A 22,826-nucleotide genomic window follows, 5' to 3' on the forward strand; every position below is an offset into this window, starting at 1 on the left:
AGATCGACATTTTCTCATTTTTGATTTCCTGTTTAAGAGCTAAGTTCACCACAAATGGTGAGATCTTGAGAGTGCTAGAAAACCTCATTTCTTATGACTACCACCAAACTCTTTTTACATCCTAGATGCCTGAAGTCTTCTTGTTGGCCTTTCATTAGCCTTTCTACAGGTTGTAGAGTTTACTTTTACACAATTTCTTTGCTGTCAAGGTTAAATACTAACTTTGGGCTCTGGCTTCAGTATCCTTTACTTTCCTACGTGTTTATCCTGTTCTGTATTCAAAAACGTATGAAAGTATGTTTCATAGAAGCCAATCTCTTTTCTCCCACTCAAACTAAATCCTTACTTTCTTTCCTACCTTCCCACCTTTACCAATTAATTAAAACAATAATAAGAGAATGGCTTACTCACCCTTGGCCTATTATCTAAAAACCTTTTCCTTCCTTTAACTCCTGCCCTTTAAGGAATGTTCCTAATTAAACAGATTTCCACTGTTTCTCCTATGTATTAGCTCTGCTCTGCCTCTTTAGTTCCACATTCTCTTCTAATGTATGCATTTGTCTCTATTTGTTTTTATCTGCTGTTTTTCCTCTTTCAAACTGAAAGAGGAATTAAGAGACTAGACCTTACACTATTTCCATATTGCTACTGACTTATTTCCATATATTTCATGTCCTTATTCTGATAATGCAACATATACTAACTTATTAAATTACTAATGTCACTCACACCAAAAGTAGACTAGAAATAAAACTAAGATGGGGGTGATCCCTGTAATAGTAATGGATGAAAACTATAACAATGAAGAAGGATTTACTTCAAAGTGCATCCCCTCTGCAGCCAACTTTTTTTTTAATTAATGCACCTTTATTTTTTTCTTAAAGATTTTTATTTATTTATTTGACAGAGAGAGAGAAAGAGAGCACAAGCAGGGGAAGCAGCGGGCAGAGGGAGAAGCAGGCCTCCCTGCTGAGCAAGGAGCCCAACGTGGGGCTGGATCCCAGGGTCCTGGGATCATGACCTGAACCAAAGGCAGATGCTTAATCAACTGAGCCACCCAGGAGTCCCTGCAGCCAAATTTTTAAAAGATGATCTGTACCCAACTCTCCAGGACTAGTTCCTATGTAATGGGATTTGGTTCTTGGCCCAGCAAGTTTCTCTGAAAGAACTGAATTAGATACTTCTATTGTGTGGGACATCATAGGACAGGGAAGGCAAGACAAATGGGTCAATACCAGCATTAAAGAGAGGGAAGCAAAGCCTAATTTTGTTGAAGATTCTTCCCCTAAAAACATTCTAGGTATAATAATTACACATCAGCAGAAAATTATTACCTTCAATTTGCATTTTTAAAGTACATTTTTAAACAAATTTCACAAACAAAACTATGAAGTAAGTAGGGGAGTTTGCTCATCCTCAGGTTAGAGGTGAGTTACTTAAAGATGTCTTATCTTGTCCCATTCCAGCTCTCTACATGAGTAATTATTAAATATTAAGCTATTTTTTTGTGTCTACCTAGAAACCAGATTTGTTTTTTCATTTAGATATCTAATGATACTTCATAGCCAGAAAACTTCAGTGTTTACATGAGTCCAAGTTACTTCATATTAGGTTTTGCCAATTCTCTGGTCAATGCTCCAGTTTAAATATTCATATTATAACCCAAAGGTGGATGTATACCACATGATATTTCCAACAAGGTCTTCTTAGAGCCTACAAAAAAGGTAGTGCCCAGTTAACATGAGTTGAGAAATATGCCCAAAGGTATCAACATCAACAGTTTTGTTATTATGAACCAGACCTTTAATTTTCAGCAAGTTCTCAGGGCAAATCCTCTCGTCAGGAGAAATCCCAGGGGAAAAAAATAGAGCTATTTAGCAAAGTAAAGTAAAGAACATTCAATAAGCCCTCTATGTCACCAAATTAGTTTAAATTATTTACTAAAGTCTGTCTTGATTATTGATGCCGCATTGTTTCATTTCTAACCTAGGACAATTTCACCTTATCCATGATCTATTTTCAGACAATTACTCATTCTTATTTTGAAAGTGGCACTAAATCTGTTTCAATTTTGTAAGAAGCAGAAAGAAGGAAACAAGTCCAGTGTCACTCTGAACATCTCAGATGAAATGTCTAAGATAATTCTTAATTTCCTTTCCTGAAACCTGCTCATCCAAAGAAATGATTCTACCACTCACCTAGTTGCTTAGGCCCTAAATATTAGAGTCACCCTTGACTCTGCTCTTTCTCTTCAGTCAACTAACAAATTATACTGCCTCTACTTTTTTTTTTTTAAAGATTTTATTTATTTATTTGAGAGAGAGAGAGCACATGAGAGGGGGGAGGGTCGGGAGGGTCAGAGGGAGAAGCAGACTCCCTGCCGAGCAGGGAGCCCGATGTGGGACTCGATCCAGGGACTCCAGGATCATGACCTGAGCCGAAGGCAGTCGTTTTAAGCAACTGAGCCACCCAGGCGCCCCTGCCTCTACTTTTAAAAAATACCTCAAATCTGATCATTTCTCACCATGTCCCACTGGTACCATTCATTGATCCAACCACCATCATCTCTTACATAGCATATGGCAAGGCTCCTAACTGATCTGCTTGTTTCCACACTTGCTCCCTTCAACTTGATTCTTTGCATAGCAGCCGTGATTAAGTGTTTTCAAATCTATGCCATCTGCTTCTCAAAACTTTAAAATGCTTCCCCATTTACACATGTAATAAGATTCAAAGTCCTTCCCATGATCTGCAAGGCCTCACATGATCTAACTTTGTACTTTTCTGACTTCTTTTTCTTCTACTCTTCTTTTTCATTCACTTCCTGGCACAATGGGCTTGACTTGAACACAGCAAACATTCACCTCTGCCTTAACACTTACTTTTTTCCTACTTAGGAACATTCTCCCCACCCCTCCACCCCCAGATGATCAAACGACTAACCTCTCTATTACATTAGAAGCTATGCCTGATCTCTTAGCTGAAATAGCATACCTTCCTCTCTTCCCCTTCATTCCCTATTCCCTTGCCTTATTTATTTTTCTTCTTTTTTTTTTTTAAAGATTTTATTTATTTATTTGAGAGAGAGAGAATGAGAGAGAGAGTCTGAGGGGGGGGAGGGTCAGAGGGAGAAGCAGACTCCCTGCCGAGCAGGGAGCCCAATGTGGGACTCGATCCCCAGTCTCCAGGATCATGACCTGAGCCGAAGGCAGTCGCTTAACCAACTGAGCCACCCAGGCACCCTATTTATTTTTCTTCTTAACTTATGTCTTCTCCACTAGAATGTTGACTCCATAAGGTTAGGGACTTTGTCATTTGTTCACTGCTGAATCCATAGGGCTTAGAATGGTGCCTGGCACATAGTAGATGCTCAATAGATATTTATTGGATGAATAAATGAAAGCTACATTATCCATAATAGCATTTGGGCTTTTTAAAAGTACAAATTTTATAACAGATAGTTTTTACATTAATGCTTGAAAGAGAAAATGCTACATTTTCTTATTTCCTATTATAAGTAATATTCATCAGCTTAACAATTTATATGTGCATTTGCATCTGAGAATCTCCTGAAATGTAATTGTTTCTATGCCGTTGGAAAGATGAGAATAATTGAGATTCAGAATCATTAAATGACTTGCTCAAGATAACACAGTTTTTTAGTGTTGGAGCTGGGATTCAAACCCAGGTTTCTGATTATAATCAGATGTTCTTTGATACTTCTGGTATGAAAGAAAAGCATAATTCCAGTTATTTTACCCACCATAAATAAATTCTCATTTGAAAGTCACCTTGAAGTTATTATTGCTTTTACCAGTTTATATTTTTCTTTTCTCTGTATGTTTTCTTTGTAAATATGATTTCTATTTATCTGTCTTATTTTATCCTGCACTTAAAATAAAAGATAAACAACAACAGGTTTAGCAGGAAATTCTAATGAACAAAAGAATTCAACAGATATTTATTGATCCCCTTCTATGCACTTTGTGTGCACAGAGATGGTGCTGTACAAACACAAAGTGAGGTAGACCAAAGAGTAAATAGGCCAATTTACTATGTTGTGATAATTGCTGTGTTTGGAGGTAAGAACAGAGTGCTTTGCGAGCATATTGCAGAGGTACCCAACCCAGAACAAAGAAGAAATCCCACGGCGATGTCTCAGCTAAGAACTGAAGACCATGTAGAACTTGGCCCAGTAAGGTAGTGAAGGGAGGTGGGGACAGGCAGCCACCTAACAAAGAAAATATATACAAAAATCTGCAGGCAACACAGTTCATTCATGAGACTACATGTATTTCAACAGAGTATGGATGGTGCTGAATTAACTGCAAATCTGCAGCTCAGCTGCTCTTCAAACTTTGTCCTAGGATCAACCACTTGGTATGTCACTAGAGTTGTTATGTAATAATAATAATAATAATAATAATAATAATAATAGCAGCAACTACCATTTACTGAACATTTACTAAATGCCAAGCCCATTTAATCATCACTTCAATCGATGAGATGGCTGGTGTTATTATTCCTGTTTTGTAGACATGTAAGCTGAGCCTTATAGAGGTTAAAAGTGACTTTGTTGAGTTTATACAGCCAGAAAGTGTCAGAACTGGGATCTGAACCACATCTATCTAACTCCAAATTTTTAGGTAATAAACACTACATTAAAGAACATTAAATAAATTAATTAAACATTAATTAAATTCAAACATTAAAGCAATTCTTTATTTTGAATACTCGAAAGTTTTGTTATCATAATAATTTCTTATAACCATAAGCATCAGACAAGCACACATTTGCACCTCAATTGGCTTTTCTTTTTTTTTTTAAAGATTTTATTTATTTATTTGACAGAGAGATAGAGAGCACAAGTAGGCAGAGCGGCAGGCAGAGGGAGAGGGAGAAGCAGACTCCCCGCTGAGCAGGGAGCCCGATGTGGGGCTCGATCCCAGGACTCCGGGATCATGACCTGAGCCAAAAGCAGACGCTTAACCGACTGAGCCACCCAGGCGCCCGGCTTCTTTTCTTAAAAAAGAAAAAAATGGTTACAGAGAGCAGTGATTACTTTTTATGAGTATTTTCTTACCTACTTCCATCATAAATATAAAGTTCTTAAAAGTTTTTCAACATTAACATCACCTTTACCTAAATATTGGTTTTTTTTTTTAAGAATTTATTTATTTATTTGAGAGAGAGAGAGAGAAGCAGACTCCCCACTGAGCAGGGAGCCCAATGTGGGGCTCGATCCCAGAACCCGGAGATCAAGACTCAAGCCAAAGGCAGACACTTAACCGACTGAGCCACCTAAATATTGTTTTTTACTAACATCATTTGAGTGTCCATTACAGGGGCTGGCCCTGTTTTAAGGGCTTTGCATTCATGATGTTATTAATCGTCACTCTCGTAGAGATTAGGTATTATCCATGTTTTACAGATGAGGAATCCAAAGCTCAGAGAAGTAAGTAATTTCCTCAAAGTCACACAACTGCTGAGAGTTCATGAAACCAGAATTTGAAAACCAATCTGATCCCAAGGCCAATTATGCTCATTCCATGTTGGCTCAAGATAAAAGCCATCTTCGAATACAGAGTTAGTGGGGCGCCTGCGTGGCTCAGTCAGTTAAGCGACGGCCTTCGGCTCAGGTCATGATCCTGGAGTCCCGGGATCGAGTCCCGTATCGGGCTCCCTGCTCGGCAAGGAGCCTGCTTCTCCCTCTGGCCCTCCCCCCTCTCATGCTCTCTCTATCTCATTCTCTCTGTCTCAAATAAATAAATAAAATCTTTAAAAAAAAAAAGAATACAGAGTTGGAGACGAAGTTACATTAAAACACAATATGCAGTAGTGTTCAACAAATAGAAGACTATTCTGATTTATAAATTACTTAATTTTTCCCCTTACATTTAAATACAGTTGGCCCTTGAACAACATAGGTTTGAACTGTGTGTGGGTCCACTTATACATTGATTATTTTAGATTTTTTAAAAAATACAGTACAGTGCTGTAAATGCATTTTCTCTTCCTTAAGATTTTCCTAAAACATTTTCTTTTTTCTAGCTTACTTTATTGTGAGAATGTGGTATATAATACATATAACATATAAAATATGTTTTAATTGTTTATGCTATTGGCAAGGATTCTGGTCAATAGTAGGCTATTAGTAGTTATGTTTGGGAAGAATCAAAAGTTATACATGGGTTTCTGACTGTGCAAAGGTTGGCGCTCCTAACCTCACATTGTGCAAGGGTCAACTGTATATGCAGAAATTCAAATGAGGGTAATGAAATAGTTGATTTATAAATGAGAAGGATTTTTCATCAGTATATTAATTACATTTTAATATATATATATATTTTAAGATTTTTATTTATTTATTTGACAGAGAGAGACACAGCGAAAGAGGGAACACAAGCAGGGGGAGAGGGAGAGGGAGAAGCAGACTCCCCGCTGAGCAGGGAGCCCGATGCGGGGCTCGATCCCAGGACCCTGGGATCATGACCTGAGCCGAAGGCAGACACTTAACGACTGAGCCACCCAGGCGCCCCTATTAATTACATTTTAAAATAGCATTTTGCACCTTATTGTACATATCTTTAACTCTTCTTCTATATAGTTAATGCACACATGAGACAAATTTTCAATTGATGTATCAATTATATTTTCATATACCATTTTGTATATCATCTACGGTGCTACCAAATTTAAAATAGCTGGATAGCTCTATTTAATGAGTATATTATAATTCAATTAACTAACTTCTTATTGAACATGGTTCCAATTTTTTAATACTATCATCTATACTGTAATGAATATCTTTGTAGATAAATCTTTGCACTCATCCAACCTCTGTGCATTTTTAATTCATCTTTAAGGCACAATAGACTTCACCCAAACAAATGACTCCAGTAGTGGCAATTTCAGGCTGTAACAAGCATGTGGAAAAATATTTGGCTGTAGGTGATCCGTTCAGCTGTCTCTAATTGTCCTCTCAAGGTGACTGCTTACTTTGCCAAGTTAGACATTAGTTTTGGAGAGCACTCTAAAAGCTCTAGAGTTAGAGCAGTTCCTAGGAAGCCTTCTTCGTGATGTAAGTAAGGCTGTAATATAAGGGAAAGGAAAGGAATGAACTGAAACAAGTTTTGTTGTAGAATCGTAAAGCCTGGGGCGCCTGGGTGGCTCAGTTGGTTAAGCGACTGCCTTCGGCTCAGGTCATGATCCTGGAGTCCCAGGATAGAGTCCCACATCGAGCTCCCTGCTTGGCAGGGAGCCTGCTTCTGCCTCTGACCCTCCCCCCTCTCATGTGCTCTCTCTCTCTCTCTCGTTCTCTCTGTCTCAAATAAATAAATAAATAATAATAATAAAATCTTTAAAAAAAAAAAAAGAATCATAAAGCCTAGGGATGCCTGGGTGGCTCAGTCGGTTAAGCGTCTGCCTTCGGCTCAGGTCATGGTCCCAGGGTCCTAGGATCGAGCCCCGTATCAGCCTGCTTCTCCCTCTGCCTGCAGTACCCCCTGCTTGTACTCTCTCGCTCTCTCTCTCTGGCAAATAAATAAAATTAAAAAAAAAAAAGAATTATGTGTAGCCTAAAAAGATTTAGATTACTTCCCTCTCCATCTTCCCAGCACAAGGCCTAGCAGGTAGTAGCCAAGAATCGCAAACGGTCTTCATCTCTATTACCATCTCTGATTGATTGGTGGTGACTGAAGGAGTAGAGTGTTAAGAAAGTCAAGATCCTACGGGAAGAACACTGTACTCTGTTAGCTGTATCTTTTAAGGAAAGAGAGAAGTAACAGCCTACAGGTCACGAGTTTGCCATCCCTCTAGTAAATGTGTGACTAAATAAATGATAAAATGTTAATAATATAAAGTTGCTTTGTATTACCAAACTCTCTACTTCAGGGGGGCTTTTAACTAAAGTTACTGTAGTATTTTCTTAATATTTTAAAAAATTATTTATTTTTTGAATCAGTAATATCCTCATATAATTGACACTCAAAAGTCAGGAAAGGGTATACAGTGAAATACAGTTTAGGGGTGTCCTGTCTTGAACCTCATTTCCCTGTCTCCTATATCCCCTCTTCACCAATGTTAATATAAGAGATTTTTAAAAATCTAGGTTCTAACTCATATCTTCGTAGAAATTAAATTAATTATACCTTTATCTGAAAAGGCTAAATCATTACACTTTTCAAGAGCAGATTGAATCTGTAAACAATAATGAATTTAAACAACTTGTCTCTAGTTGAAAACCAAAAGCATTATTTATTTTCATGAACTAGATCAAATTGATGTTTTCAGTAACTAAATGAGATTATGTTGTATCTTCTTTTCCAATTCAAAGAAGAGTTTATTCATTAGTTTAACAGTTATTTATTGGGATCTAAGTCTTTGCATTGGTAAAAGTTACATTTTAGTGGGAGGAAAATGACAAGCTGCTAAAAATGTGCGTGCCAGATATTTCTCATGGAGATAAGTGGTACTGAGAAAACCAAACTGAGTAAAAAGGATAGGCTGGAAGGGGATTGCCATCTTATGTTGGGTCATAAAGAAGGAACCACTGAGGAGAGAATAGATGGACGGATAATTGAAGGAAGTGAGAAGTGAGTCACATAGCATTGTCAGAAAGAGCATTCCAGGTACAGGCAGTAGCAAGTGCAAATGTTCTGAGGCATTTCAGATGTGACTTTAGAATATTTCAGGAATAATAAGAAACCGGTGTGGGTGAAGCTGAATGAAAAAGTCTTGAAACCATAGGAGATAATGTCAGTTTATGTAGGGCTTTTTATGAATGAAATGAAAAACTGCTGTTGTCAGTATCTTTTAATTTCTATATTTTATTGCATTCAAGGTAAAGGGGAGAGTATGGACAACAAATCTCTGTGTATGAAAGGTCTTTATAACTAAAAGCCCTTTATAGATATTATCAAAATTATGCTTAGAAGTTGTATTTAATATCACTATAGCTACATCATAGCTTTCACAATTGAATTTGTTGTATTAAAGAGCTTAATAGAGTGGTTATCACCCATGTTTTTATTTTATATCTCAGGGCAATCTCATTCAGTTCCTCTTCATTTTACAATTTAAGGTTAATCTCTAAGTCTTTAATGTAAATTTTGTAGAAGTATCAAAATTAGGCAATTTTTTAATTTCAAACTTTAAGTTCTTAAAAATCCATCATGCTTAGGGGCGCCTGGGTGGCTCAGTCGATTAAGCGGCTGCCTTCTGCTCAGATCATGATCCTGGGGTCCTGGGATCGAGCCCCACGTCCGGCTCCCTGCTCAGCGGAGAGCCTGCTTCTCCCTCTCCCTCTGCCTGCCACTCTGCCTACTTGTGCTCTCTCTCTATCTCTCTGTCAAATAAATAAATAAAATCTTTTAAAAAAAAATCCATCATGCTTATAGATCTGTTATTCTTTAGAAATGACCCAACTTTTTGTTATTATTATTTTCTGACAGCATGCAAGACGACAGCCTAGAAGCTTCTACTTCCATATCTCAACTTCTAAGAGAGAGTTATTTAGCAGAAACTAGACATCGGGGAAACAATGAGAGGAGTCGAGCAGAACCTTCCTCCAACCCTTTCCATTTTGGCAATCCTTCTGGAGCTGCTGAAGGAGGAGGTCAAGATGACCTTCCAGATCTCTCAGCCTTCTTGAGCCAAGAAGAATTAGATGAAAGTGTCAATCTGGCAAGATTGGCCATCAATCACGACCCTTTGGAGAAAGCAGATGAAGCTCAAGCTAGAAAACATCTTTCATCTGATCAAATGAAACACTCACCTAAATCAAGTTTTGACCCCAACTTCTGTCAGGATAACTCTCAAGGTCCTACCAGCTCTGAAGAGAGCCCCCAGGAGGCAAAAAGGCCACAGTATAGTTCTGAAACCCAGTCCAAAAAAGTATTCTTAAATAAGGCTGCCGATTTCATTGAAGAGCTGTCCTCCCTTTTCAAAGCCCATAGCTCCAAAAGGATTAGACCTCGTGCCTGCAAAAACCACAAGAGTAAATTGGAATCTCAAAACAAACTTATGCAGGAAAATAGCTCCAGTTTGTCAGATATCTCAGAAAGAAGAGAAAGATCTTCTGTTCCCATCCCTATCCCTGCAGATACTAGGGATAATGAAGTGAATCACGCCCTTGAAAGGCAGGAAGCTAAGAGGCGCGAAGCTGAGCAGGCTGCGGGTGGAGACACCACCCCCGAGTCTTCACCTTCATCTTTGTACTATGAAGAACCTCTGGGGCAACCTCCTCGGTTCACTCAAAAGTTACGGAGCAGAGAAGTTCCAGAAGGAACCAGAGTACAGTTGGATTGCATAGTGGTAGGAATTCCACCACCTCAAGTAAGGTAAAAAAATATCCCATTAGTAACGTGTGGTAATTGCTTTCCATTTACCCTGATCCTCCTAAGTTTGTCTTTTAAGTGTGTGGTTTCAGAAATTATATACTCCAGGGGCGCCTGGGTGGCTCAGTTGGTTAAGTGACTGCCTTCAGCTCAGGTCATGATCCTGGAGTCCCGGGATTGAGTCCCGCATCGGGCTCCCTGCTCAGCGGGGAGCCTGCTTCTCCCTCTGACCCTCTCCTCTCTCATGCTGTTTCTCTCTCGCTCGCTCTCTAATAAATAAATAAATAAAATCTTTAAAAAAAAATTATATACTCCTTTTGAGAAAAAGTCAGAGTCTAACGTAGCACTCTCCAATAGAAATATAATATTAGCCACAGTACGCAATTGAAATTTTTCAAGTAGTCACATTTTCAAAAAGTAAAAAGAACTGGGTGAAATAAACTTTTAAAATATGTATTATTTTATCCATATATTAAAATATTATCATTTCAACAGGTAATCAATATAAAAATTATTAATAAGATATCCAGCGTGAATTCTACACTTATAACAGCACATCTCAATTTGACTGCTAAATTTTCCTAGGAAATATTTAATCTGCATTTCTATTTCATAACATTTACAGTTGAAAAAGTAGCTTAACATACTCAAGTTGCTCCAAACATACTTCAAAATTTCATAATAGCGGAATTATCAGTTTTTAAATTTACATTAATTAAAATTAAATATAATTTGAAATTTAAGTCCTAGGTTGCACCAGCCACATTTCAGGTGCCCAATACCACATGTGGCCAGTGACTGAGGTATTGGACAGCACAGGTCTACAGCCTGAAGCTTAAAACAAGAAAGTATTTAGGACCTATATTCAATGAATACCTGAGGTATTTTTTCAATTTTGAAGAAAGCCAAATGATAGAATAAAGACTAATAGACTAAAGAAAGAATAAGGTTGTCTTTTTCTCACATAGTATTCATATTATAGGACAGTAATAGTATTAATAATAATAGTTCTATTTATATTTGCCTATTGATTCAAGAGATTCTAGCCCAAAGACATATTCATATATTGAATTTTGCTTTTCAAAGGTAACATAATTTTATTTCTACAATGGCATATACACTACTATCCAGTTATCCAGATGAGCTTCTTGAGGACAAGGGTTTTCCTTTGTATCTTGAACACCTTCGTATCTGCTTTGTATCTTTCGGGCCCATGGTAGTCATTAAGAAATGTTAAGTAAACCAATGCATAAAGAAGCAGGAAAACAAGAAACTCAACTTCAGTTTAAATCAGGAGTGAGTCATTTGGCCTAAGATATAACAAAGGGTTGAAACTGTATGACACAGGGCAGTATCTACCCTTCTATTCTAAGCATGCCTGATGACACTCACTAGGAGTCTGGTTGGTAATGCTGGTGAGATATCATCACAGCACCATGATGGAAATCACTCAGTGACATCTGGTCAGTCTAGGTAAGCTGGTGAGTACTCAAGTTATAGTACACACACAACTTACTTAGATTAGTCTTGTCCAACCCACTAATTTCTGAACATAGAATGGACCCCCAAAAACCACAAAAACTAGACCAGATCATTCAGGACTGATTCTCCCCATTTCTTGACTGTGACAATCTCAGATACAAAAAAAGAATTCAGTGTTCCTGTGAGAAAAATTCGCCAGGAAGAATTATAAGATACCCATCCCCCCCAAAAAAGTAATCTATGGTCACTCAAAAACTACTTAATCAACCAAATACAAATTTACAAATTTTAAGGTGAGAAAAAATGTAAACAGCTTCTATGTAACAATACTAATTTTACCTGGAAGAATTTCTTCCCTGATAGAATTCATGCCTGTTTTCCTACCACTGGTTTGGTGCCAGGAAATTCTTAGGTATTCACTAAATATTTTCTGAATGAATTAGTACTTAATTTATGGCAGCAATTATATTACAAAAAGTTTAGAATTTTTTATTAGCTGTCATTATTGTCCTAAGCCCAGAGTTTACATAACTCTAATTAACTGGACAGCAAATATATTTTTACTATGTGCTCTGCACTTTGATTATTGCAATGACAGAGACAATATAAGACATGTCCCTGCCCTCAAGGAGCTTGTGATTCAGTTAAAGGAATCATCCAAATTTGTATAGTACAAAGCCATAAGAACTCTTCAGTCTTCAGAGAAGGGATGGAGGACTAGAAAGATCAAAGAAGGCTTCAGACATGTAGGGTGAGAAGGAGTGAGAGGATTTAGGAAGAAATCTACTCATTTATTCATTCATTCATTCATTCATTCAACAAATACCTATTGAATTACGAAAGTGACTCACTGGGAATACAAAACAACTGTGAGCTATTGGAGGTCAAAGACCTTGTTTTGAAACCAAGTCTAAAATTATTCTGAGAGGGTAGCTCACAATCTAAAAGAGCAATCAAGCAGGCATGTAATCAAAATGTTGTGACATTGTATGATAAGGGCTATAACAGAAGTATGTATAGAACACAACAGCGGCTCAAAGGAAGATGTGATTATTTTGCCTCAAGTGCTGGAGAAAGGAAGCATTCACAAAGGAGGTGACTTTAGTTTGAAGAGACCAAGGGTGGAGAAGGAAGCAAGTGCATAGGTCTAAAGACAAGTGTTTTCAAGGAACCGCAAGTACTTGGCTATGTGAAGGACATGGGGTAACAAGTGAGCAAAGACGAGCGAAAACATTGAAGAAATATACAGATGGATGGGTCCTTTTAGGCCAGGTCAATTTAACACATTCATATAAAGGCACAGACGCTGGAAGAGTAATATTTTTATATGACAGGGAGGAGACTGACCTAACCTGAAAAGACAGTAGAGCCAGATGATTTTGCAGAGCCTTGAAAGCAAAACAGAATAGTTCAGATTTGGTTGCAAAACGATCTGGAAACCATTTATAAGGTTGCGTATAGGGAAGTACCAAGATGAAAGGGAGCACTTAAGTAGAATTAGTCTGGAAGGATGAGTTAGACTTGAAAAGAATGAAGCAAGTAAGCTGCTTAGGAAGCTGTGGAAGATATCCCAGGCATCAGATGTTCTGATCGGATTTGAATGGGGGCAGTGGGAAAGCAGAGAGAAGTTGTGAGTGAGCAAGATTTAGAAGAAAAGAAATCAAGCCAAACTTGGTGGCTGACTGGATAGGAAGGATGAGTAAAAAATGTTAGTCCACATGTTTGAAGCTGGGTACCTGAGAGAATATCGGGGTCACTGGCAAGGACTAAGAAAATGGAAGATGTGGCTGACATATGGCGGAGGTTGATGATTTGAGTCTGAGGAGACCGAGGGACAATATCCAATAGGCAGTTGGAAATGCAGGACTGAAGGTCAAATGAGAGGGTAGTGGCACTGGAGACATTCCAAGGAATGACCTGGACACTGGGAAATCTGGACACAATATCTCTGTAATTACAAAGGGACTATATATAAACAGGTAACACTTGGAACTAACTTCTACTAGTTCCAGACTGGTGTAGTGTTTTCCAACCTTCTTTTAGCAGTAACTACTCCTCCCAGTTTTCTCCAGCAATGAATCTGTTACATGTTATGAAGTTACACACACAAACACACACACACACAGTTTTAAGGATAAAATTAGAGGTTTTGAGATTGAAGAGCATTGGGGTGGAAGAAGCCCAAAACTCCTAAGGCATCTCCACAGAATCCAGAAGCACAGATTTTGATCCAGAGAATACCTTAAAAATGCATTAAAATAATAATGAGACATTTTGGTTTGCCACATAGAAACATGGCAGTCAATAAGAAAAGTATCCTTTCACTATTTTTGCAAGAAAATGTAATAAGCGTACCTGGCAAGTGAGGTCTAACCTTGTCTCTGGGTACCCCTCTGTGTAATCAGTATGTTATCCATGCTCTTGTAACTCTGGTTTAGCAAACTGAAAAATCATTTTTGGTGTATTTGTTGATTTCCAAATTAATTGGGCAGAAATTGCTTTGTTTTGTAGAGGGGAGATCCTCCATCACTGAAGGTAGCGTTTTGGAAGAGCTTGTTAATCTTGGACATAGTTTCATTGGAGGAGGTGCCTTAGAAAATGAAATACATTCATGCATTACCCACAGATAAAAGTGTCTGTAGGAATTCACAGCAAATGGCCGTGATCCCTTTTTGTATCCTGACTTCAAATTCTTTTCCCAGGAATGTACAGCTGGGTCACACCAAGTATGTTTGCTTGTACACAACCTTCTGAAGAGGCACAAATTTACCCTTTATAGGCATCAACGCCTGCTTTGGCTGCTTAGTTTTGCTATTGTTACTTCTGGACATTAGCCTGCAAGTGACATACTCAGGAAATAAATTCGTTACAAAGACAAAGGATATTTTAAATGACACGGGGGAATTATAAAAATATTATAAACAATTGTATTATGATACATAGTCTAAAATATTATACAAATATTTTGAAATATCTTTAGGGGCTTTTTCTTCCAACTTTTGGGAAAATTTAGATGCCTTCATTCATTCATTTATCCAACCAATAACAAATGCCTACTATGTGCCACGTATTGTTATAAGCACTAAGATTAAAACAGCAAAAACAAGAAAAATTCCCTGCCTTCGTGGAGCTTAGGATCTAGTAAGGAACACAGACAACAAACAAAAATTCCCCAAATTATTATGTAATTACAATTGTGGTAAATGTGATAAAGAAGGGTGCATAGAGTGAAGGCACCAAACCTTATAGGTAGGCTGAGGAAGGTTTTCTTAAAAAGTGGTATTTAAGGGACGCCTGGGTGGCTCAGTCGGTTAAGCGGCTGCCTTCGGCTCAGGTCATGATCCCAGGGTCCTGGGATCGAGTCCCACATCGGGCTCCTTGCTCGGCGGGGAGCCTGCGTCTCCCTCTGCCTGCCTCTCCCCCTGCTTGTGTTCTGTCTCTCTGACAAATAAATAAATAAAATCTTTAAAAAAAAAAAGTGGTATTTAAGCTGAGAAATAAAAGAGCCCAGCAAAGTGGGGCTTGAGGAAAAGTGTCTCAGGGTGAGGGAACAGCAAATTCGAAGCTCTTAAGCCTGCAAGACCATTGTTGACTTTAAGAAACTGAAGGAACTGGTGTCACCAGAACATAGAGTGAGGAGGAAACGGTTTGAGATAAGTCCAGAGACGGGGCAGAGGCTACATTTTGAGAGTCTCCTAGAACCCGCTACTCAAAGTGGGTTCCTGGACCAGCTGGTCAGCATCATCTTGGACCTTGGTGAATATGTAGATTTGCAGGTTCCACCTTATACCTGCTGAATCAGGATCTCTAAAAGTGAGCCCCAAACATCAGTGTTTTAACAAACTGCTGTTTGCCTCTGTGCTGAGAATTTTTGCAATTTCTTCAGAGACTTCCTCAGTGGGAGGGACCTTCCCCACACTCTGTTCCTTGACCCAGATGTTGCAATCTCCAGGTAACATTTTAGTACCTGTTCCTCAGTTCTTACTCCAACAGTACACCCTCACACTCTCTCTGTTGGAGTCACCTCACCCTCATAGGTGGTTCTTTGAGGCAAGTTCTGTTTTGAGGTGGAACACCAGTCTAGTTTCTGTGGTGTCCATTTGGTCCATGGGAAAAACCCACATCTTTCCCCCATAAACTTTGGAAATCTAGGCATTGAAGCCCTCTCTCTTGTCCTTCCCTCTTGGGCAATACCAAATATCCTTTCACCTTAAGAGTTTCTGTGGCAAGAATTGGGCATAAGCCTCTGTACCCCCACAGACTCCAGAGGCTATAAGTCATGCTCTCCAAGGGCTTCTATAGAAGTTCCTGCCATTGCCTACCAACTTCCTTTAATCAGTCTCTTGACTTCATATATACTCCCAAAGTGGACACAGATCGCCAGACTGAATTGTCTGAATTGTTTTCTAAAGTATATTTTGAACAGGTACTGAAGAGTGTGTGTGCGTGTGTGTGTGTGTGTGTGTGTTCATGGGATAAGAATAATAGCACAAACATCTGTGTGCCCACATTACCATTATTTTTAAGACTGCTGTCTTCCTAATCCTATCCCTCCCTCCCCTCTCAGAAGTAACCACTGGCTCAAATCTTGTGTTTTCTCTTTAAATTTTTGTCAAGAGTTTTTCATAGTTTTACAACAGATTTTTACGTCCCTAAACAATATTGATATGGAAGCATTTACAGGTGAAATGACACAAAATCCTGGACTTACTTTAAAATAATTCAAGGTGGGAAAAAGTGGAGAATAGAAAAGAAATACATTTGCCATTTGTTGATAATTTGTTGAAGCTAAGGGATATGTGCATGTTGGTTCATTATACAGTGTCTCTAGTTTGTGTGTATTTGACAGCTTCCATAATAAAAAGTTTAAAAACGTAATATTAGTGAAATTTACATATTTTAAAATTTTTATGTAAGTGGAATCATGATGTTTATATTCTTCTGCTGCTTGAATTTTTTTCTCCAAAAGCTATATCCATGATGTTGCATGTAACTCTGATTCACTCACTTTCATCACTATATAGCATTTCACTGTAAGGCTAGAGGATTGTATTGTTGATGTACATTTGGGTTGTTTCTAGTTTTTTTCCTAAGATGAACAATGTTATTATAAACATTCTAATATATTGTCCTGGTACATGAGTGTGTCTAGATATGGAATTGCTGAGGGAGTCTGTACAACTTCAACTTCATAATAACACCAATTTTTTCCAAAGGAATTCTTTCAACTTGCATTCCCGCCAACAACCAGAGTTCTGGTTGTTCTACATCATTGCCAATACGGATATTACCAGACTTTTAAATTTTTGCCAATCGGATAGGTATGAAGTGTTATCTTGTTGTGATTTTAATTTTCATTTCCGTAGTTATTGATGAAGCTGAGAATTTTTAAAAATATGTTTATGGACCATTCAGGGTTCACTTCTATGAAGGGCCTCTTTACATCTTTCACTCATTTTTCTGTCAATTTGTTCTCTTCTTATTGATTTGTAAGACTTTAAAAAATATGATTAAGATACATATGACATATTGACATATATATTATGAAAATATCCTTTCCTGGTTTGACTTGCCTTCTTATTTTCTCTATGGTATCTTTATAATTAGATATTTTTAACTTTATGTAAAATTAATTTTTTTATGGCTTTGGTTTCTATAATATGTGTCTAGCTTAAAAAATTTTTCCTAACCTCAAAGTAAAATATGCTTATATAGTGTCTTCTGAAAGTTTTATAATTTTGTCTTTCACATTTAAGTTTTTCATCCATTTAAAGTTGATTTTTGTGTATGGTGTAAAGCAGAAAAATCCATTTAAGTTATTTTTAGATTGGATAACCAACTGTTTCAGCTCCACTTTATTGAAAAGTATATTCATCAATAACAATTGATCTATAATGCCAGCTCCATCATAAGTCAAAATTCCATAAACGTGGATTTAGCTTGGGGCTTTCTATTCCTTTCCTTGGTTTATTTATCTCATTGCAAAAGAGTTTTCATAATTCTTATTTCCAGCTTTTTCATTTTAAGGAATTTTAGTTCTTCTTGGCCTTTTGCTCTCAATATAAATTTTAGAATCATCTTGTCAAATTCCATAAGAATTTTTTAATTTATTAAGATTTGGGAGATTGCATTAAATTTGTAGATCAATTCAGGGAGAATTTGACATCTTTAAATATTGAGGCTTCAGGGCGCCGGGGTGGCTCTGTCTGTTGTGCGTCTAACTCTTGGTTTCGGCTCAGGTCATGATCTCAGGGTTGTGAGATCGAGCCCCGCATTGGGTTCTGCACTCAGCAGGGAGTCACCCTGAGATTCTCTCTTTCCCTCTCCCCCTGCCCCTACTCCCAACCCATTTCCTCTCTCTCTCTATTTCTCAAAATAAATAAATCTTTTTTAAAATAAAATACTGAGGTTTCATATTCAGGATCATAGTATATTTCTCCATCTACCTATTTAGATTACCTGAAAAATAAGCTTAAATAATTTTTTCTCTGAGTCTTACAAATCTTTGGCTAGATTTATCCATAAGAATCTTATTTTCATACTGTATAAATGATAGCTTTTTAAAAAATTACATTCTATGATTGTTATATAGAGAAATGCAATCAACTGTTGTATATTTTTTCTTTTCTTTTTCTTTAATTTATTTTTTTTTAAGATTTTATTTATTTATTTGAGAGAGAGAATGAGATAGAGAGAGAGCATGAGAGGGGGGAGGGTCAGAGGGAGAAGCAGACTCCCTGCTGAGCAGGGAGCCCAATGCGGGACTCGATCCCGGGACTCCAGGATCATGACCTGAGCCGAAGGCAGTCGCTTAACCAACTGAGCCACCCAGGTGCCCTTCTTTGTTTAATATAAATTCAATTAGCCAACATATAGTACATCATTAGTTTCAGGTATAGTGTTCAATAATTTATCAGTTGCGTGTAACACCCAGTGCTCATCACATCAAGTGCCCTCCTTAATGCCCATCGCCCAGTTACTCCACCCTCCTACCCACCTGTATATTGGTTTTTCTAACCAACAACCTTGCTGCATTTTAGAGATTTTCTATAGATTTTGGAGGGGTGATTTTCCTTTCCAGTCTTGTATCTTATATTTCATTTTCCTGACTTACTGAACTGGCTAAGCCCTCCAGCACAATGTTGAAAAGAAATGGTGACAGTGGGTATTCTAGTGTTGTTTATAATCTTAAAGGGAATACTTTCCATTTTTCACCCTTACATAAGATTTTGTTGTAGGTTTGTTTTGTTTAGGAAGATTAAGATTTTTTTAAATCATGAGTGGATGTTGAATCTTATAAAACATTTTTCTGCAACTGTTGAGATCATTGTACGATTTTTCCCTTTATTCTTTTGATATGGTAAAGAATATTGATTTTATAATGTTAAGCCAAACTTAAATTCTTGGGGTAAACAAAATCAACACCATCAAAGTGGTTCCAAATTGAATTTATTATGAAAGAAAGATTAACATAGTAAAACAGAAGAAAAGAAAAAATTATACTTTAAAATATACAATATTGCAAAGATTCAAGTATATTGCATCAACAAAATGAAAAAATTTAATATGTTCATTTGTTCATTCACTCAATAAAAATGCATTCAGCACTCACTATGCATCAAGAACTATTCAAGGCACTTGAAATTCATTAGTAAATAAAGCAAAGTTTCCTGCCATATTCTACTCTAGTTGAGGTGAAGGTAATAGATGATAAACAGCAAATTTAATAAATAATTAAATTATGTAGTAATTTAGTAATAAGTACTATGAGAAAAAGAAAAGGTAAGTATTCTAGAAAAGGACAATAAAAAGTTTCCAGTCAGCCCTACCCAAAGTAATTTACTCCTTTAAAAAATTATTTTAGGAATTGTTTTCATTTTCACTTTATTAATTCTCACTTTCATTATTAAAATTGATACTAACCAAGTGCTTATTTATGTTTCTCTTAAGTTACCAAGAAGTTTCCACCTGGAAGAACTCAGTAAATTTTAATAAAATTTCAAGCATAGTATGGTGATTAACATAACAATAAAAAATAAAATAAAATAAAATTTCAAGCATAGGCCTATCCTCTCCCTTGTACTCCCACAGTCCCATGATTGAAATACAGCCACAGGCCATGAGCACTGGAGTTAACTCAGTAGCAAACAAGACATACAAAACACCGAATTGTGTTGCAAAATCCAACATAACTTTGAGTTTTGTTAGAAAATGTTTGCTATTATCTTATTGTCCCATATACTCCAGAGCCCAGTGCACTCTGCCTAGGGAAGAGTCACTCTAATGCTTGGAGAGGGCTAAGGATGTCACGAACTGACTATACTACTTTTGTCTATTTTAGGCCCTACAACCCTTCACATAGGAGATCAGGCATTGTTAGACAAAGCTGGTTAAAGGCAATTCAAGGAAAGTTCTTTTTTAGCCCCCAAACTTTCTTGAAAATTGAAAACAACACAGGCTTGAGGCTCTGATAATCCTAATTTGAATTCATTCATTTAATATCCATACAGCAAACATTTTTTCGAGCAGCTCTGACGTACCAGACACTGCTAGGAACCAGGTAAACAAGTGATAAACAAAACAAACATGATTATCTCCACCCTGTGGTGTTTCCTGTTCAGTAAGGGACAGAAATAGTAAACAAACCTACCAACCACTGTACAATTATAAGTGATAGATAGGTTAGTAAAGGAAACAAACATGGGGAGGCAATAATAGGAGGTAGGATAGGGACATTGGAAGGGCTGGGGCAGGGCTAAAGACATGCTCTGAGTAATCATTCTCTTAATGAGCATTATTGCAGGTGAGTCAGAATAACACATTCAAATTACATTTAGAAGCTGTTAATGTGCTAAAGCAATGAGTCATAACATTTATCCAAGCCATATTTTTGATAAAATCGTAACCTAACAGCAGTAACCAAAAATCCAGTTAGATCTGAAAAATGTGTCTCTTCAAGTGTCTTCATTCCCAGGCTTGGTAGCTACCCAAATTAGCAGATCTGGCAAGCTATCCTCAGTGCACGAAAGCCAGGTCCTTCTTTTTCATTTGGACCTGCCTTATTTTCCCAGATCACTGACTCATTTCCGCCAAGCCATGAATCACGTCTGGCACCACTGTCATTCGGTGTCATGAGCTTCGGCGTTCTAAGACGCGCACCTTGGGCAGGGCATTTCTATGAAAGCATTCCCCAGCATGGATAGATGTTTGAAGAGAGTGTATTTTTCTCCTTACCCTCCAAAGTCTTCAGGGGAGCTGGATAAAGTCTAATACATTTTTTGAGAAGGCAGCCTGACGGGTGCGTTATTTCTGAGTGGGTCACGGTGTTCAAGTCAGAGTGACGGTTACTGATTGTTCTTTGGGACGGGTTGAAGCTTTCCTTGCCATCTAAGTAGGACACAAACACTTCTGACGGAGAGTTTGGGCATTTGAACCATTCCACTTATCGCCTCCTGGCTGTCCAATTGCTCTAGATGTTTCCACTCTCATTTTGGTAAGGAAGAAAAACATTAACTAAAGAAATGAGGTAACCTTGTAATGTTTACATAAGGGAAGGTATTTGTTTTGAAATAGTTACTTCTATTTGCTTTGTCAAATTAATACAGGTACGGTGCTTAAAAAGTCAAATAACATTAAAGAACAGACTAATTTCGAGTCTTTTTGCAGTTTCCCATCTATTTACCTGTAGATTTCCAAATCATACTCCAGTAGTTCTCATACTTTTTGTTCTCAGGACCCTTTTACAGTCTTAAAAGTTACTGAGGCCCAAAAGCGATTTTGTCTATGTGAGTTACACCTGTAATTATTATATTTGAAATGAAAATTGAGAAATGTTTTAAATAGGCATTTCTTATTCATTCTTAAATAACAATAATGTACATGCTAATATAAATAATTTTATGAAAAATAACCGTATTTTCCAGAAAAAGAATTTAGTGAGAAGAGTGGCAATCATTTTTTTTTATTTTAAAGATTTTTTTTTTATTTATTTATTTGAGACAGAGAGAACGAGAGAGAGAGAGCACATGAGAGGGGGGAGGGTCAGAGGCAGAAGCAGGCCCCCCACCGAGCAGGGAGCCCGACGCGGGACTCGATCCCGGGACTCCAGGACCATGACCTGAGCCGAAGGCAGTCGCTTAACAAACTGAGCCACCCAGGCGCCCTGAAGAGTGGCAATCTTTTACATTTCTTGCAAATCCCTTTAATGTCTAGCTGAATGGAAGACAGCTAGATTCTCATATTTGTTTCTGCACTCAGTTTGTTGTAATATGTTGTTTGGGTTGAAGTAAATTTTTAAAATCTGGCCTTATACAGATACGTAACTGGAAACAGGAAGAATATTTCAATAGGCTTTTCAGGTAATGTGGCTATTCCTGTTGGTACCACATCAAAATTCAGCTAGCAGTGGTTTTTTTTAAAGGTTAGTTGCAATGTGAAACCTGAAACTATACCAATGGAACTTTTGTACTCTGCTGTACTAAAACCCTTTGTCCATCTTGAACTTTAAATGGATAATATCATGCATTGATAATTTGGAAAATGAGTAATTCAGATTTTCCAAATGTTGACACATTTTATTATTTAATATTTTTTAAAAAGCACATGTGTTAATATCATCATCTGATTTTATCAAAAAGTCTTTAAGTATTGGGAAGCTCTAAATTCACAGTAGGGGATATAAGTTTTCCAAAACTTTAATTTTTCCTTGAAAGCTCCAATTTTTTCATTGGCAACAAAGGTATCAGTTATTTTTACTTGAAACAACAGGCTTATTTCATTCATTTGTGAGAAAACATCTGCCAGACCCCCAAGTCTGAATAACCGTAATTTGTCAGTCGCTCTTACAAGTTCAAATATTGTTCCACGCATTTAATGCTTAGTTCAACTCAAAAAAATCACACAAGTGCTCTTCCATATCCTGTAGCAATGCTCTGTGTTACTTCCCATTTCACCACCCAGAATGTTAACAAGATATGGACTCAAGGTTGAGATTTAATAAAAGTAATT

At 37.4% G+C, this 22,826-nt stretch overlaps 1 protein-coding gene across 3 annotated transcripts in view; it reads left to right on the forward strand.

Annotated features, from left to right (window-relative positions):
* The window catches only part of MYPN (myopalladin), a 102,816-nt gene that overhangs the window by 19,167 nt on the left and 60,823 nt on the right, over positions 1-22,826 (forward strand). For 2 of the 3 annotated variants that reach the window (XM_054508178.2, XM_045877939.3), the window contains exon 2: positions 9,453-10,340. The exons of the other annotated variant lie outside the window; for it this stretch is intronic. In XM_054508178.2, the coding sequence (XP_054364153.1) occupies positions 9,454-10,340 (887 nt within the window). In that variant the 5' untranslated portion in view covers position 9,453. The remainder of the gene's footprint in view (positions 1-9,452; positions 10,341-22,826) is intronic. 3 annotated transcript variants of the gene reach the window in all.

The sequence above is a fragment of the Mirounga angustirostris genome, unplaced genomic scaffold (assembly GCF_029215605.1).
Source record: "Mirounga angustirostris isolate CCGP_5_RB_7025 unplaced genomic scaffold, mMirAng1.0.hap1 SCAF_6, whole genome shotgun sequence".
Lineage (NCBI taxonomy): Eukaryota > Metazoa > Chordata > Mammalia > Carnivora > Phocidae > Mirounga > Mirounga angustirostris.